This window comes from Cladophialophora carrionii (assembly GCF_000365165.1).
Source record: "Cladophialophora carrionii CBS 160.54 unplaced genomic scaffold supercont1.3, whole genome shotgun sequence".
Taxonomy (NCBI): Eukaryota; Fungi; Ascomycota; class Eurotiomycetes; order Chaetothyriales; family Herpotrichiellaceae; genus Cladophialophora; species Cladophialophora carrionii.
The window spans coordinates 280,322-296,750 of record NW_008481828.1 but is presented as its reverse complement, the minus strand read 5'-3'; the positions used below and the strand labels follow the sequence as shown (position 1 = coordinate 296,750).

General features: G+C 54.5%; 5 protein-coding genes across 5 annotated transcripts; 1 reads left to right on the top strand and 4 right to left on the bottom strand.

Moving 5' to 3' along the window:
- Positions 1-282: 282 nt before the first annotated feature.
- G647_03493 (uncharacterized protein) lies at positions 283-1,649 on the top strand (the record flags this gene model as incomplete). The annotated part of the gene is made up of 2 exons (XM_008727838.1): positions 283-354; positions 411-1,649. 2 exons carry the CDS (start codon positions 283-285, stop codon positions 1,647-1,649), a joined length of 1,311 nt encoding a protein of 436 aa, XP_008726060.1.
- A 2,549-nt stretch (positions 1,650-4,198) lies between these two features.
- G647_03492 (uncharacterized protein) lies at positions 4,199-6,817 on the bottom strand (the record flags this gene model as incomplete). The annotated part of the gene is made up of 3 exons (XM_008727837.1): positions 4,199-6,374; positions 6,421-6,572; positions 6,623-6,817. The coding sequence occupies 3 exons, from the start codon at positions 6,815-6,817 to the stop codon at positions 4,199-4,201; spliced, it is 2,523 nt and encodes an 840-aa protein (XP_008726059.1).
- Positions 6,818-7,753: 936 nt separating this feature from the next.
- G647_03491 (uncharacterized protein) lies at positions 7,754-8,968 on the bottom strand (the record flags this gene model as incomplete). The annotated part of the gene is made up of 2 exons (XM_008727836.1): positions 7,754-8,538; positions 8,590-8,968. 2 exons carry the CDS (start codon positions 8,966-8,968, stop codon positions 7,754-7,756), a joined length of 1,164 nt encoding a protein of 387 aa, XP_008726058.1.
- A 3,735-nt stretch (positions 8,969-12,703) lies between these two features.
- Positions 12,704-13,823, bottom strand: G647_03490 (uncharacterized protein; the record flags this gene model as incomplete). Its single annotated transcript, XM_008727835.1, has 3 exons — positions 12,704-13,093; positions 13,184-13,554; positions 13,658-13,823. The coding sequence occupies 3 exons, from the start codon at positions 13,821-13,823 to the stop codon at positions 12,704-12,706; spliced, it is 927 nt and encodes a 308-aa protein (XP_008726057.1).
- Positions 13,824-14,416: 593 nt separating this feature from the next.
- On the bottom strand, positions 14,417-16,156 carry G647_03489 (uncharacterized protein; the record flags this gene model as incomplete). The annotated part of the gene is made up of 1 exon (XM_008727834.1): positions 14,417-16,156. One exon carries the CDS (start codon positions 16,154-16,156, stop codon positions 14,417-14,419), a length of 1,740 nt encoding a protein of 579 aa, XP_008726056.1.
- Positions 16,157-16,429: the final 273 nt, after the last annotated feature.

Below are 16,429 nucleotides of genomic sequence, written 5' to 3'. Positions count from 1 at the left end.
GCGTGCGCCCCGCCGACGCCCAAAGGAGACGCATTCGTCGAGGCCACCAAACATCGACGGCGTGAAGATGACATGAGCTCATCACCATCTCACCAGATCTCGCATTCTTCTGTGCATTGTTCCTGCATACGGCAGTTCTAATTTTAATTTTTGGCGCTGGTCGCATTGTGAAGCTCGTTGTTATATCTCAGTTGACCTCATCACCAGCAGTCTTTGGCCATCCCACCCGCATCTCCTACCCACCAAGCGTCGAAAGTGTGTTTTGAGCGAGACGACGGCGGAATGGAGACGATTACACCTGAAAGAAGAAAGAAGATCCTGCGGGTGCTGTTCGTATCGCTTCTTCTCGACCTGGTGAGCAAGAGCCACCGTCCATAGGATGGTCCCGTACACGGCTAACAAAACGGAAGATATCCTTCACATTCATTCTTCCACTGTTTCCCTCGCTCCTCACCTTCTACCGCAGCCTCGAGAAGCATCCCTCCTCCGCACTGAACCGCATTCTCCACTACCTGAACGCGTACAAGTCCTCTTTCGCCGTGCCCATCAACGAGAAATACGACATCGTCCTGCTCGGAGGTGCGCTGGGTTCGCTCTTCTCGTTCTTGCAGGCCATTGCAAGCCCAGTGATTGGAAGAGCCTCGGACAAATACGGCAGGCGAACAGCATTGTTATGGAGCATGTGCGGCAACATTGCCAGTGTCGCACTTTGGTGCTTCGCTGTCGATTTCCGCACCTTTCTGCTGAGTCGGATCGTGGGCGGATTAAGCGAGGGGAATGTTCAGCTGGCGACCGCCATCGCCACGGACATCAGTACGGACGAGCAGAGAGGATCGACCATGGCGCTCGTGGGGGCCTGCTTCAGCGTCGCCTTCACGTTCGGACCAGCCATGGGGGCCACCCTAGCGAGTATCACGACGGTGATTGCCAACCCATTCGCCACGGCTGCCGGGTTCTCACTGCTTCTGATTGTGCTGGAGACCCTGTACTTGTACTTCCAGCTCCCAGAGACGAGACCGGTGAAGCGCGAGGCTAATGGTTCGACAACGGCCAAGGCCGACCCGAGGCCATTCCGGCATACCAACAACCCGCTGATTCTTAACCTCGTCCACTTTCTGTTCCTCCTGCCCTTTTCTGGAATGGAGTTCTCCCTTCCGTTTTTGATCACCTCTGTTTTGTACCCGGATCACATGTCACCGTCGAAAATGAATGGACGGTTACTGGGATTTGTCGGCTTGGTCGCCTCAATTCTGCAAGGATCGATTGTACGACGCCTGCCTCCGCTCACCGTCGTCAAAATCGGGGTTGTGTCGAGCACGCTCTCATTCTTCCTCCTTTCTCGGATTCAGGACACGACTGGTTTGTACTGCGCTGGCGCACTACTTGCGGTCACCTCGGCTACAGTTGTGACCGGGTTGAACAGTCTCGGAAGTTTTGAAGCAAAGGAAAGCAATAGAGGAGAGGTGCTGGGAGCTTTGAGGAGTTGGGGCCAATTTGGCAGAGCCTTGGGCCCCATTGTGTTTTGCAGCTTGTTCTGGTGGGCTGGCCGTGAGACGGCATATCTGATCGGCGGCAGTGCCATGCTGGGCGTTACCGTCGTGGTATTTACGGCATTGACGGCGCCAAAAGTGGAAAACAAAGCTTCATGACTTTCGATTGGATATGCATGATAAGATGGGTCTGAGAGAAATAAGAACATGAATGACCGAACGAGGAGCGCGAGAAATACCAAAATGAATGATACCACAAGGCATGAGGGAACTCTTCACGGCCATATACCTCTGAGAACAGAAGATGAAGCCGAGGCCAGGTCAACAACACACGACCAAGGCTCCAAACGCTGATCTCGCTGGGACCTCACCCGTCGGCCCCATCTCAGGGTGTCAATGGTCTCACACACTCTGTCTCGTCAAAGCAGGGAATGATAGTGCACACAGATAGCTCCGCTATCTTGTGCTTTGCGGTCCCTCAACGTTGTCTTACCTTCGCTCCTAACATCAGTCTCAGAGCCAGCGACATCCTCTGATCATTGCTCTGCCCGTTCTACCCGCCATATTCCCGCCCGTTCAGAGAAGCTCATCCTCACTCGATTTGAAACCACCCAGCCTCATCTCCGTGGCGCCCTTGAGTTTACTTGCAGAGCAACCTAGCTCCCGCGCAAATCCGAACAGCAGCGAGTGAGTCATGATTATGTTCGGCCTACCTACAGCGTGGCGCCAAGTCCAGTGAGAATGACAGCTGACCGATATCGGCTAGAAGAGAAAAATCAACCAGACAGATCTGGGGAGTCATACGCGACGAACTTCACAGGTCGTCCCTCAAAGAACGACCCGGGTGTGACTTGATTGGCGGTCTCGTAGAGCGGTTAAGATGCCACGGACACGACGGGTGCTGTCCTTGCGGTGTCAAGCACGGGCCGGGAAAGGAACCTCCACGAACGTCACAGTCCCTAGCGGAAGCGGTCTCCCAAGCGAACCACGAGCACCGATCTACTACGAGCGAGGAGTACAGCGGTGAAATTGAAGGGAGAGTGAAAGTAAACTGTTTTCAGACTGAGTCGAAAGTGCAGCCGACTAGGTTTTCCGCCTCTCAAGATAGACCTCGCGCAGACTCTGGTCGAAGAAGTCTTCCATCCAACTGGCATGATGGCTTGGAGTTTCGGAGAAGAACGCAATGCCGGCATCGTGGCATCGTGGCATCGTGGCATCGTGGCACAGCTGCATCGATCTGGCATTGCTCGGTATTGCTTGGACGACAGATCCAACCGCCGTCGACAACTCCATCTCTAACCGTAGGAGTACAGATCTCCAGCGTTTGTCGATCACTTGGCGTGGACAGGGCTCAATTCCAGAAAGACGGCTCGTGGTAACGTGGACGAGTCTAGTCAAGTCGCTCACCCGGATCCAGAGACCCGTTGCATACTACATGCTCGCTGGAGCACGATCCACAAGGCAAGTCTGGTGTCTACATCGACGACGACCAAGGGCAAGGAAGGAGATCTGTGGGATGGGTTGTCACGGGGGAGCTTGATCCGGCGGTCTTCCTCTTAGCGTAAGGAGGTGGACATCGTATACCGAGTCTTGATCTGTTTTACGTGGGCGCTATCGCTGGCGGACGATGGCGTGGACAATACTCCGTAGATATGAGTAAATCAGAATCATCTACTGCTGACATGCTGTGTACCTCTTTCTCGAGGGGTTCGCTGACTCCACCCACTGGGAAAAAGGTGCTAATCTACATATATACACGATACTTTGGCACTACTTGGGTTAACGGAGCAGGGTTTGACTCTTGACGATTGACTCTTGACGATTACCTCTCTTGACGATTACCTCTCTTGACCATTGACTCTCTCTTGACCATTGACTCTCTCTTGACCATTGACTCTGTCGACCCGCTTAACTTGCACAATGCAATGCAATGCGCAAGCGGTAAAGAATGTGAACAACATTATCATCACAGGTTATTCCCATGACAATCAAGTTCCAAATACCCCTGCCTGCTCTCCACGTTTCCCTCGGACATACCTAGGTGGGCATACTACTGTAATTGCACGTCTCATCTAGTTGACCAGAGCACCTCTTGACCTATACGACTCACCTAGTAGACCAGCGCTCCTCTTGACCAAAATAGGTACCGGAGCACGTTTCGGGCGTTGCTCTCATTGAAAGACCTAACCACTGTATTAAGCTACAGTAAGCTGAGGTAGAACGGCCCCTATTCATTCGCAGCCTCGGCCTCGATATCGACATCGACCAGTCGGCGTTCGCAGCTGGAAGGCTTCTGAGAACAGCACCAGCATATCGCACACCGCATACCGCATACCGCATACGCACACCTTCGTCTTGAAGCAGATGGAATCTTAGTCTTGGATGGGTTTCTCGGTTCGCCCTTTCGTCGCTTATGTAGGATATCATGACCGTCGAGGATGAGAGATGAGGCAGCACCTTTGTACCAATCGTTGCCTTGGTACAATCGTTGGTGGGAATAAGTCTTTGTCGACTGTTATAGTGGGAATAAGTCTTTGTCGACTGTTATAGTGGGAATAAGTCTTTGTCGACTGTTATAGTGGTAAACGCATACAGTACACGCTACCTGTATTTCGACGCCGAAACAAACAACGCTTCAAGCATCAAGATCACGATCGTTCGAGGAATATCGCATTGGGACGACGCTACGACCACTATGCAGCAACGGACTACTCCTCTTCGATCCCCATCAAGCGCCGCTCCGCCATTTCTCTAATCTTGTCCTCCAGCACGGTTCTCCCCCATCTCCCAGCGACCTTGGCGGCTGCCTCGAGCATCTTGCCGCTAGGATCTCTCAACAGTCTGACGATCTCAAGAGCTTTCATGCCCCTCTCTTCGCCCTCACGACACTCTACAGCCAAGAGCTGCAGCAGGATTTTGTCCACCTCGACCTCTCTCCTCAAGAGCTCGGCTTTCTGTGAATGGCTTGCTCGTTCGGTCGTGCCTTGGACCAAGTCATCCAGCAGGCGTAGGAGCACGGAAGAGCGGACGTACGATTCTTCCAGTCTAGTCGCTACCGCGGCGTTCTCCTCTTCTCCCTCATCGTCTTCGCCAGGCTGCTTCTTCGTCACCTGTCGACAGACTGGAATGTCAAAGTCGAATTCTGTGAGCAGAGGCCGTGGGAAATAGGGGCTCTTGTCCCCGCCCTTCAAGATGATGCAGTGGAATTTCTGGTCGGCAACCGCAACAGGCCAGTATGTCTCTTCCCTCTTGCCATCCTTCAGACGGTCGAGTAGTCTGGTGTCGAGAAGAGGTACCCATTTCGCCTGTCCCATCGTCCGCCAGTGCATGAGTGTCAGGAGCACTCCGTTGCTGTCATATATGCATGGATCACCAGCATCACTCCAGAACAGAGTTTTCAAGCTGACCTCTTCCGCGTCTGAATCCGGCAGGACGGTGCCCAGAGCCAAGACATCTTCGTTCTGACAGCTTTCGTCTTCTCGGACGTTATCAATGCTGTACGTGAGTTGTGTACTCCCATCTGCGCCGACAGGGCCGTTTCCAACAGTCATGACAAAGTCACCCCACGCGGCACACGTTACGGCAGGAGAACTCTTCATGCGCCATATCCGCACGGGCGTGCCGAACAATGTCCAAACTCGGACATAGTTACTGTTCGTGACTGCCACAATGTACCGGCTGCCGAGAGCAAGACAGGTCGCTTCTTCGCCCTCCGGCAAGCTAATTCGGCAGTCCGATCGAGCAGTCCAGGTCTCGTGAGGCCGGTAGAAGATTACTGCCGGCTGACCATTTTTGGCCGGACTTGAAAAAAGGGTGCCCGTCTCGTTCAGACAGGCCTTGTCGTACAGGAAGGGGTCCGTGAAGTGAAAGTCTCGATACATTTCTCGATCATAAAACTCGGCCGTCACGGTGTTGTGGGTGTCCTGATCGACAGTCCAGACGAAACCGATCAGGTTCAAGCAGAGATATTTGCGATTGCCTCTCCAGGGCGTGGCCCCCGGCTGGAAGGGTTCGTGGATTTGGGGTTGCCAGGCCTCCTGTTTGTTTCGCTTAGCAATGTGGCTAACGCCATTCCCCATGTGACCGTGCGTTCTCTTGCCGTTCTCGTTGATGTATCCAGCTCCGTCGTCGTCCTCAATCCAGTCGAACTCCTCTTCGGGTCCGAGCAGCTCGTCTAGGCTGTCGGGCGTCTGTGCCCGTTTGCCCTGACCATTCACCAACGGTTTTCGGCCATTGACAGCTGCGGATCGATCGAGGAGGGGATCATGGAAGAATGGTGCCCCAACCTTTGGCCCTTTGAGAAGTTTGATATGTGCCTCTTCTTTGAGGAAATTCGGAATAATGAAGACTTCGCCACCAGAAGTGGTCCAATTGAAGGTGTTCTCGCCTTGGTTTTGCCACGCAATATTCAATATATCTGTGTAGTTGAAGCGTTTCAGCATCTTTTGTGTTTTGGTGTCCCAGATAACCAAGTAGTCTGAATCTGAAGAGGCCAATAAGGCCCCATTCGGTGACCAGGCCAACGAGGTGATCCCGCTGCTGTGCTCCCCGGCAAAAATTCGTTGATGTGCTCCGTCCTCGACGGATATAATTTGAATGTCCCTTGTCGCAGTTGCACAGGCAAAAGCCCTTCCATCAGGATGCCATACGCATCGTGAAGTTGCTGGGTCCGCATTTTCCAGGCAAGGGATGATTCCATCTACTGTTCGGTATAAAACAGGCTCGGCGGACATGGAATAGATGTAGATGACACCGTTGGTGCAGGAAGCGGCGAGATATTTCCCGGATGGGTCGTAAGTTAGGTGTTTGATTGGCTTCGGATGATCGCGCAGGATGGTGATCTGCTCCAGATCACTTCGATTCACCACTTTGATCTCCAGTTCACTACAGAGTCAGGGACACCTCTGGCAGATTGGGGAGCGTGACGTACTCGCTGCAAACAGCTACCCATTGTTGGTCGGGGGATAGGGCAACATCTCTGATAGGCAGGCCGGTCCTGACAAGCATTTGCTTCAAGTCGCCAGACGGGACGGCATACTCGCATACTGTACCATCTTCGCATCCGAGGATCACGTAGTCATTCTGAATATGTCAACAGCCGTGCAAGCCACTTATTTTAGGCTATACCGTACCCCGGAAGCAACAGCCAGCGTCTCGACACGTGTTGAAGGTAACAAGTCGGGCTCTTCATTGTCGTTCGTTCGAAAGGAGCGGGCGAAGTCGCCAATGCCGGCTACGATCAGTCGTTGACCGTCTGGAGAATACTGTAGAAAGGTAGGACCGGGAGGTTGTGCAGGGCGGCCTGGAAAGGGTGGTCTATCTGGCATCTTTTCAAATTCAATGCCGTATCCTGTGTTAAGACTTGCTCATTGCTGTACGTCGTCAATGCTGGATCGCAGGGCAGGAAGGGCGCATGCTGCAAAACGCGCGTTGCAACACGAACGCGAAGGAACGCGACCGCGTCCGCGGAGGAACCACTTCCGAAGATTATCCGGCTCGAGGGTAAGTGTCTTTGGGACAGCACGTGAGCAGATACCAGATACATGCGAGTCGACGCCAAGAATGTGGGCAGCAAACTCGTTCTGCTGAAGCATTGCAATAATACAGTACGGAAAGGCGAACGTCTATAGTCACATAAGCATTATCCATTGCCACCGCTCGCTCTGAAGGACTTTGCCTCGTGTAACTGTCAGAACCCCACCGCATATTAGACTCCTCTTTCAACTGCTGATTGCCCTTGATAGCCAGTGCCGACCTTGATCATGTCGTAGCATTGCCCTTCGCTGGCATCATCGTGGTCTCCTCCAGAGCTTAGTGGATACTGAGCGCAACTTCCACTGCGCGCTGTAGTCCGTCTCCATGTGGATTGGTCGGTACTCGTGCTTATTGAATGAAGGTGTAAGGTGAACGGGCGAAGAGCGCAGTTGGCTCAAAGCCTGTATCACCGAGCGATGCCAGCTGAATTGCATTTACAGGGTAGATATTTCAGTGGCCTCGAATCGACCATTCGGTAAAAGCATTCGACCACTTGGACCACTTGGAGTTGCGGGGGCTCCGCGGACGTCGACAGCGTAGCCACTTTCTCGAACAGAGCGGTTCGTGACGCCTCAAATCGCTGGTTCATGAGGGCTTCGAGACCTTGCATCAGCGTGGCGGAACGGTGGAGTTGTCGTGACTGTAACGACCACGGAGCGTTCAAACCGATCGATTTGAGGCGACCGAGATGAATAGAGTCAATCGATTTTCAACCGGCCGGGAACATCTCACGTGGCCGGTGGCGTCGTTACAGAAGCTGGTTCCTGAGGCGGATAAAGGCACTGACGGACATGAAAGATGACGTCCTGGACGTATTCCCGAGCCTGTGGAAGAACGCGATCCATATGCATGAAGTGATGAGGCATGCCCCTGAACCGCTTCAGGATGACTTTGTTGCCGGCTTCCTCCAACTTCTTCGCGTATCCTTCAGCTTCATCTCTCAGGGGATCAACCTCTGCGGTGGCAAGGTACGTCACGGGCGCCAGGTTCTTGAAGTCCGGTGCATTCATGGCGTCCGCGAACCAGGAAATGTCTCTTCTTTGTTCCTTTGGCTTAATCCCTGGGTTCTGGCTAGCTAGGGACATCCATTTGAACGTGTCGAACCATTTCAACTTGTCCCAGTTAAGCAGAGGGGCAGATTCAAACTCTTTCATACTGGGCCAAGGGCTCATGTCCGGCGTGGCATACTTCCTCACATCGCTGATGGTAGGCGTCGCAACGACCACGCCCTTCAGCTTGTCCGAGAAGCCTCCGTCGCGGAAAAGATGGTTCAGGATCAGGGCAATCGTCCCGCCCGAGGATTCGCCACCGAACGTGATGTTGGTCGAGTCGATCGAGAATGTCTTGTGGTTCGCCAATATATGCGCCACTGCTGTGAGGCTGTCCATAATGCCGATAGGAAAAGGATACTCGGGAATATGTCGGTACTCGATGTCGATCACACAGCATGGCACGGAGGCGCAGATGTGATGGCAGATGTGAGCGTCGGTCTCGAGGTCGCCAACAGCCCAGCCTATTCATGGTCAATGAAAATCCGGGCACACGGCTACATGGGATGACATACCTCCACCATGGAAATTGAAGTGTGCTGGCCAGACTTTGCGTTGGGTAGGTTCTTCACCCGGGGGTACATAGACCCGCACATTGACCTCCCCTGGATACTTCTCCCAACCTGGCACTGTTGTCTCGCCAATTCCTCCCACGCCCGATGGCGGGGCCGTAGCATATGAGTACAAGGCTGAGTAGTTCTGGCGGACCAGATTTATGTCTGTCGGCCACGGAGGGCCGTTGGCAATGTAGTCATTGTATAACTTCACAAACGCGGGGTCGAGCTTGTCAACGACCGAAGGATGTAGCGGATTGCGCAAGGGGATCGACGGCGATTTCACGCCTCCATATGAGACCGTAGGGGCGGCATGCATGCGAACATCGTGGGTATTCATCTCGAGGAGAGCGTTCGCATCATCCGTATACGCCTGCAAGTATCGACAGAAACGAGGCCGAGCACGAGGGGCCGGGCGGCGAGTTCAGAGGCGCATCTGCAAGATAAAGCACCAGAAGCGAATCACAAGATATATCGTGGAGAGTTGAGGCGCATGACCCGAGTGCAGGCGGAAGAGCGCAGACGCAGACGCAGACGCAGACGCACTCGCTTGGTTCCCAGAGATGAGAAGAGCTGAACATCTTATGGACCTTGCATCGGACTTGATTGGTGGCGACGATGATCTCGGTACAATGACATGAAAGCTGATTGGGCTCAAAGTCCGTAGGGAGGTGGAAGCACAGAGGGAGGGGACGGAGGGGAGAATTTGTCTAAGGACCATGGCCGCATCGGATGTCCATCCCTGCCAAGTCGCCTGTGCCAAAAGTCTGATGGAGATGAAAGTTGACTCTGGTGTGCGCGTGTTCGTACCCGGTATGCACTCGAGTGGAGGTCGAGGTCTGACACGCACGTGCTCACACGATCGAAGGCAACGGTCAGCTGTCAGAAGCCGAGTCCACCTTTGTCAGACGAGCTGAGTTTTCTCGTCTTGCAGAAGGCTGGCCCTTCCACCAGTAATCACCTCTTGCTTACTCCCCCGTCTCCATCAAGATCGTACCTCGTAGAAGGCTCAGGTGGCACCGACGTCCATCATGGTTGACATCATGCCGCTGCTGCCATCGTCGCGTTCATTTGCTCCAAATCTGGGTTTTCCGAATTCCCGTCTCTGTGAGGCCCGCCGCGCTCGTTTCCAGCATGACCACTCTCCCACTCCAGCAACTTGGTCTTTTCCAGAGGTGTCCAGCAGTGGCCAGCACTTCCAGTATACGAGTAGCTCAACGTCACTGCGCACACAGTCAGCCCTACTGGACGCCTCTTCCGAGAAGCTCAACCTGGAATCTCTCCGAAGGAGGTCAGCAACGATCCCATTAGCAACCTCATCGTCGACTGATGGCGAATGAGAGCTTCGACCTCCGTGCGAACAACCTGTACCTCGTACCCTGGATCCCATATCATCCATGCGGTATACGAAGTGAGACGCCTGGAAGTCTTCGGATGCTGGGGAGTACCGAAGGATTTTGAGTTATCATCCGCTGACGCCCATGCTTGCTGCTCCACTGTGTAAGGGACCGTATTGTGTAGACAAGCGGCCTGCCCACTCACTTCAAAGCACACAAAACTAAAACAGCCAAGGTGTTCAGATATTGCGCACAGGAGACCTGAACCTGCGCCTCCAGATGGCGTGTCCTCAACACTGGATATCGTTTCAGTCATCCTTCCGGTATGGTCAGTCGCTTGCGGCGCTGCAAGTTCGAAGTGCCTCCGCGCCATACAGATCATACAGCCGGTACCGTTCCCTTCTCCACTCCTCGGGACCGACGGAACACCAAGCCCATCTGTCCCAATCTCGATGCCCTGCACACTGCCTGCCTTTCCACCAGCCATAGTCGCAGTCATACCCGCAATCCGCTGCGGTAACGGGCTGTTCCCCTCGCAGTCTTTCGCAAAAGCTGTCTTCCTTCAACCACCAGCCTTCGATACATTCATTCTCCCAGCTCTCCGTCGCAGACGGCGAATTACCCTTCAGTCCTGACAGGCAACATGTGTGGATGACGGATCGCACTTCAGGAGTGGTGTACCTTTCAGGTGGGCTCCGCTTCGCCAATTTCTGCGCGATCTTGGGTATTGGAATATCAAGTTCAAGTAGCTGCATGATGAGCCTGCATGTGCTGCCTTTGACAAGGATGGGCTCGCAAGCAAAAGTTCCGAGATAAGGCGGCTACGAGGCTATCTCCATGCTGACAGGAGCCCGTCCGGGGTCTTCTCCTCCGTTCTTGATCTTGTATCCGCAAAAACAAAGTCCAGCCTCGTTTCCTTCATTTGTGGCGTCAACGTCCAGCTTGCCAGCAAGCCACTCTTTTTCCTTCTTAAGTTCCCCCCTCCAGACACCATGTTTCCCCATCAGGGTTGAAGGACAGAAGCGGCATTTGAGCGTCAGCTTCCGCCCTCGAACGGACTCTGCATCGCTTGGGCCATGTTTGGACACAGGCATCGAAAGGCCGCAACGGCAGACACGGCAGCTCGCAGGCGAGAAGACTGTGGCTGGGTTAAACAAGACGTATGTATGCACGTATCTGACGCGACCCACCTTTACGCTGGCCTTCACAACCACGAGTTGATGGCTAGAAGGAGATTTGAATCTGTCGCAGCCCATCGGCAAGCCCATTACAACCATCACCGTCGGTAAGGACCCAGGACTTCTACAAAGTGAAGAAAGAAAAACTGCACGCGGGTCTTCATCCCAGAGCAGTCCTACAGTGAATTACTGTACCAGCATTCTATCTGCACACACCCACTGCCTCTACACACAGATCACTCCAGTGGCCGTCTTCTTCAACTCACATCACCCTCTGGACCCACAGCACCACGTGAAGTGAATCCCAGATGTCCGCACCCCAGGAGGAGGCGATGCACATCAATCCCGTCGTCAGAAAGTGGGTCAGGAATTCCGGGGGAAAGAAACCCAGAGTTTAAGTGGCGATCTGGGGGCGAACGATCTGGGGGCAGAACGATCTGGGGGCGAGGGAACCTGGCATGAAGTGATGTATGTACGGGAGTACCCGGCATGACCAACGATTGCCTACCTGGTCCCTATCTGCATGTGGTCGAGGTACTTCGACGGACGTGATAACGTGGGAATCACAAGGAACAACGAGTGCTCGAGTGCTCGAGTTCGAAGCTGCCGAGTTTCATCTTGGGTCTCTATAGAATTTCAGGAAGCGACCCCCGACACGGATACCGGTCCGGCGGGTACGAGTACAGTATATGGAGTTGAAGGGGCGGTTGGTTAATGGTTAAACTCAGTTGGGTTGAATATGTTCTCTTTGACCTTAGACATCAGACCTTCGACCTCCCAAAAACGGCCTCATCTATAGTACGGAGTACTTGTAGATAGGATGAGTTTTCGCAGAACGTAACCACCTGGGTTCTGAGATGTTTGTCTTTCGTTATATACCTAGTGTAGTATACCTAGGTATGGTAGTTCTGAGATTATGTCTTTCGTTATACAGCTAGCTAGCTAGCTAGCTAGCTAGTATAGTATAGTATAGTACTACGTATTAGAATTATAAGTATAGACAGCCACCTCCAGCGTACTCCGTCCAGCTCATATTACACTAAATCATTCCAAGCAAATCCCTTAGGGGAAGCCCACCCGAGGCGTGTGTACATTCTAGTAACGCTTAATGTCTCAGTCTCAATACCTAGTTTCACATGAAATTTGAAACCCGCGACGCCCGACGCCGGTCTTCCGAGCCCTCCAAGTCGCGCGCAGACGAGATGAACCACATCGCTGTTGCCGCCGTCACTCCCGGAGGGGCCACTGGATCAAATTGGCTTTCGCTGTGAGCGCCAAAGCCAGAACCCTTCACCACAAGAACTAAGGTAGGAACCCCGTCCACGCCGCCCGTGCTGAATTATCGCTTCCTAAACCGATGCTTTGCGAATCGTAGGTATGTAACCCTTTGCTCGCAAGCCCCCCTCTCCCTCTCTCTTTCTCTCTCTTCATTACAAGTATTCGCGCACGACCAGTCACTCTGCTGCTGCTGCCTCCTCCTCGCGGCATCACAGATAGAGTATTGCCCGTCTTGCACGGCTTGCGCGGCTTGCGCGGCTTTTGCGCGGTCGCAGAAACCCTTCACGCTCTCTTCTTCTTGGGAGCGATCCCGGCCTTCCTCCGCGCGGCGACGTCCACTTCCCCCAACAGCTTGCTCGCCTTGACCAGCTGAATCACGTTGATGACCTGCTTGCCGAACATGACGGGGAAGCTCAACCCGGCCAGGATCCATGGCACGGTGCTGTCCATTTTATTGGCGCGGGCCATCTCCATGGCGCCTGCGCTCCAGGGGTTCACGAAGATGGCGCTGGGTTTCGGGTGAGCCGGAGAGCCCGGTTGCGCCGAGGTCGCGGCGCCGCCTTTGTCGCTCGTGACGAGGAGGGAAGGCGAGAGGAGCGGCGACGAGAAGGAGAGGAGGTACAGCGCGATGAAGAAGAGTTCGTTCAGGGCGCAGAACAGGAAGAGCACGGTCTGCGTTGCGTCCCGGTCAGTCAGTCAGCCATTCAGCCATCCACAGCCCATCCACGGCCATTTTTCCGTTTCTGCCGCGACCCTGCTCACCTTGTTCGTGTAGTATAGGTGTAGGACCCAACTTCGACTGGCCTCGACCTTCTTGTGACTCTGCCCGCCCGTCGTCAGGGACGCATACATGTGGATATAGTGGCTCGCCAGGTCGAGACTGATCAAGCCCTGGAACACGATCGACCACCTGGGGAACGCCGAGGCCAGAAACACGAGCAAACACGACGTCGTGCAGCGGTCGGTCACCATGTCCAGCACGGCGCCAAAGGTCGTGGATTGATTGTACCGCCGCGCGGCCAGCCCGTCGGCGGCATCGAGGATGCAGGAGAAACTGTACAGCGCCGAGCAGGTGCGCGGGTGAAGGGGCATGTAATAGAGGGATGCCAGCGCCGTGACGATGCGCACGTATCCTGTACAGACGGGGTTAGAGAAATGAGTCTTCCAGCCCGCACGCAGGCGGGCAGACCAGGTCTACCCGAGGACGTGTGTACGGGGTTTCAAATCGCGGCGTACCGATGATGTTCGGGATGAAGAGGAAGATGTTCTCCTCGTCGTAAATGTCTTCTTCCTCTTCGGTCATTCTCTTGCTCGTCTCGATCGTGCCATTCGGCCGTGCATGCCCGTTGGCCTGGGCCACAGCGCGGCCATTCTCTTTCACCACCCCGTTGCTCCGTGCCATGGTGGGTTGGCTCGCTGCGCCGCGGTGCGGTGGTCCCACGCGAGGGAGGCTTCACCAGGGCAGGGACAGAATTCGGGCGCCGTCTGTCGGAGAGTCTCGTGAGGTCTTGCTCGATCAGGGTAGGGAGGCACGCAGGCAGATACGAAAAGTGTTTCTCTCTGATAAGGGGTGCCTTTATCGCGGGCCCAGACTTTCTTGGGAAATTTGTTGCTTCTGGTTGCGGCGGATAGACGCGGAGGAATCCCAACTGCGGCCTTTGCCGTGGTAAGGAACGTCGGCGTCTCGGGTGAACTTGATGAGAGGGTGCGAAGATAGGAAAGAGAGCAGTTACCGAGTCCCGACTTAACAGCGCATTATCCGTAAAGAAGGCAGACTATCATTTTATTGCCAGAGGCATTTTCGGATTCACGGTCGCGGCCGGAACCACGGATGGACGATGTTCATTCGGACGAATCAGCGCCGTGCCACCATCTCGCTTCCCCAGGGTCTCGTGGTTCTGGAATGGTCAGCGAGGCGGGATGATTGAACCCATCATTTCATTACGTGTCAGCAAAGTATACAGAAACAGCACGTGCGGGTGAGGGCACGATATCCTATTGCCGTCGACTCCGGGGATCAGACGCTTGTTGCCTCTTGAAATCGCGCGCCTCTTTCGTCCCAAGGCTCCCGTGTCCGCCTTCTTGTCGCCGTTCCCAACCTCCCATCCGCACCACGAGGCAAGTGGCATTGTCTCCTTCGGTGGAAACCTCTGTTGCAAAGTTGACCACGTCGCGGGCGGCCTGTTCCGGGGTCTTGGCCTCTTTGATAACGTCCACCACCTCTTGGTCCTCAAGCGTCCCCGATACTCCGTCCGACATCAGGACCATGAACGAGTACTCGGCCGGCCCGACTTCAACTCTTTTGATTTCGGGTTCGGCACTGACTCCAATTCTTTTCGACGCAATGTCTCCGAACGCTCGAGTATTGGCGAGCCCCGAGATCCGTTCTTCACCAAACGAGTCCGTCACAAATGAGGCAGCATACCTTCTAAGCCTGTTGCTTTCCACTGGTGACGAGGGATGGTGGTTGGTGGTCAGCGGGATGGCTGCACCAGTCGCTGTGGAGCACAGTAGAATCCGCGTGTCTCCAACATGCGCAACGAGCAATGAAGACGTGGTTGCCGGGTTCCAGAACGGCGTGGGCGTCGGCGTAGATACCATGGCCACGCTGCAAGTGCTTCCGCCCTTGAATCGCTTCGGTCCTCCAATGTGAGCAGCGAGCTTTGAGGGTTCGCCCAGTATGTCACCATCGTTCAGGGGCCTTTCCGCTCTTGTGACGTCTCTACTTTCCGAATGCTTCGCCGCCTGAGCCGCCACAAAGTCGTAATCCGCCTTCAGAAAGGCGTAGGTCATGACTTCTTCGATGGCGGCTCCAGAGTCGACGTCTTGGCCACTTTGCGCCAATGGATCCGACTCCTCCCCCAGCTTCTGATAGCCACTGTAGATCGAAAAGTAGGCAGGCTTGAAGCGTCGGAAGTAACCGCCCACCAGGTCTTTCCAGCCTCTTGTCAACTCTCTTTCCAGCTGCTTGATCTTCTCCTGATCTGCATTCTGGATCAAGGGAGGATCCCCGGGATATGGTTTGCTGCCACTATCTGGTGACTGCGCCTTTCCATCCTGGTGGTCGGCTTCATCTTTGCTAACTTCAACCGCGTCTAGAGCTTTCTGGCCTTGCTTCTGCTCTTGTAGGTCTCCATCTAGCCCTCCGATTGCAGGAGCACTATCATTCTTCGCCCGCCTCTGCAGGCTCGACTTGAGATGGAATGCTTCGGCCGCCTTTTCGATATACTCGTGAAGCGACTCCCTCAGAAAGTCGCTGCATTCCGCTCCACCATGACCATCAAAGACACCAAAGTAGAAAACTTGTGGATCCCCAGACGCGCCATCGGCCGATGTGCCCTCGCCAGTATTCTTCTTCAGGGTCACGGACGTCGGCGCTTTTCTCGAGAAGGCCGGGAGCTCAATAACGCCGGCCTGGTGGGAGTCCTCGTTGTACGGTCTGCTCCCGCGAGACACGGAGACGCCATAATGGTGTTTGGCGCTCCTCAGAGGGATCCGCACGACGGTCGTATTTCGAGATACCGAGGGGTGAGCGGCAGGAGCGTGCTTGCCGTCGGGCGTGTGCGGGGTTGTGTCTTTCCTAGGGAATTTGTGCGCGAGGCCCGTCATAGAGCGTGAATCCGGGTGGAGGGACGAGGAAGGGAGGTGTGTGACGAAGTAGTCGTGGAAGTGCCGCTGCTGGTGCTGGTGCTGGTGCTGGTGCTGGTGCTGGCCATCCTGGAAGCGGGTTCGCATTTGAGCTCGTGTCTGGCGGATGAAGGTCGACAGAAGGTCTAGATGTCAGTCAGATCAGTTCACTCTATCGCGTCAAACCAGTCCCTGCTGTACCATAATAATGACCATCGTTGCATGGGCGCAACAACCTGCTGCTGGACGAGGGCATGGCTACAGTCTGAGCTTTCGAAGCCTGCCATGGTCCTACTGATATGTGACGACCATTTTCTCAGGTCATGAGTCCCAGGGGGTAAAGAATAGCTCAGCTTTGTGAAAAGCTAAGACGCACGACAA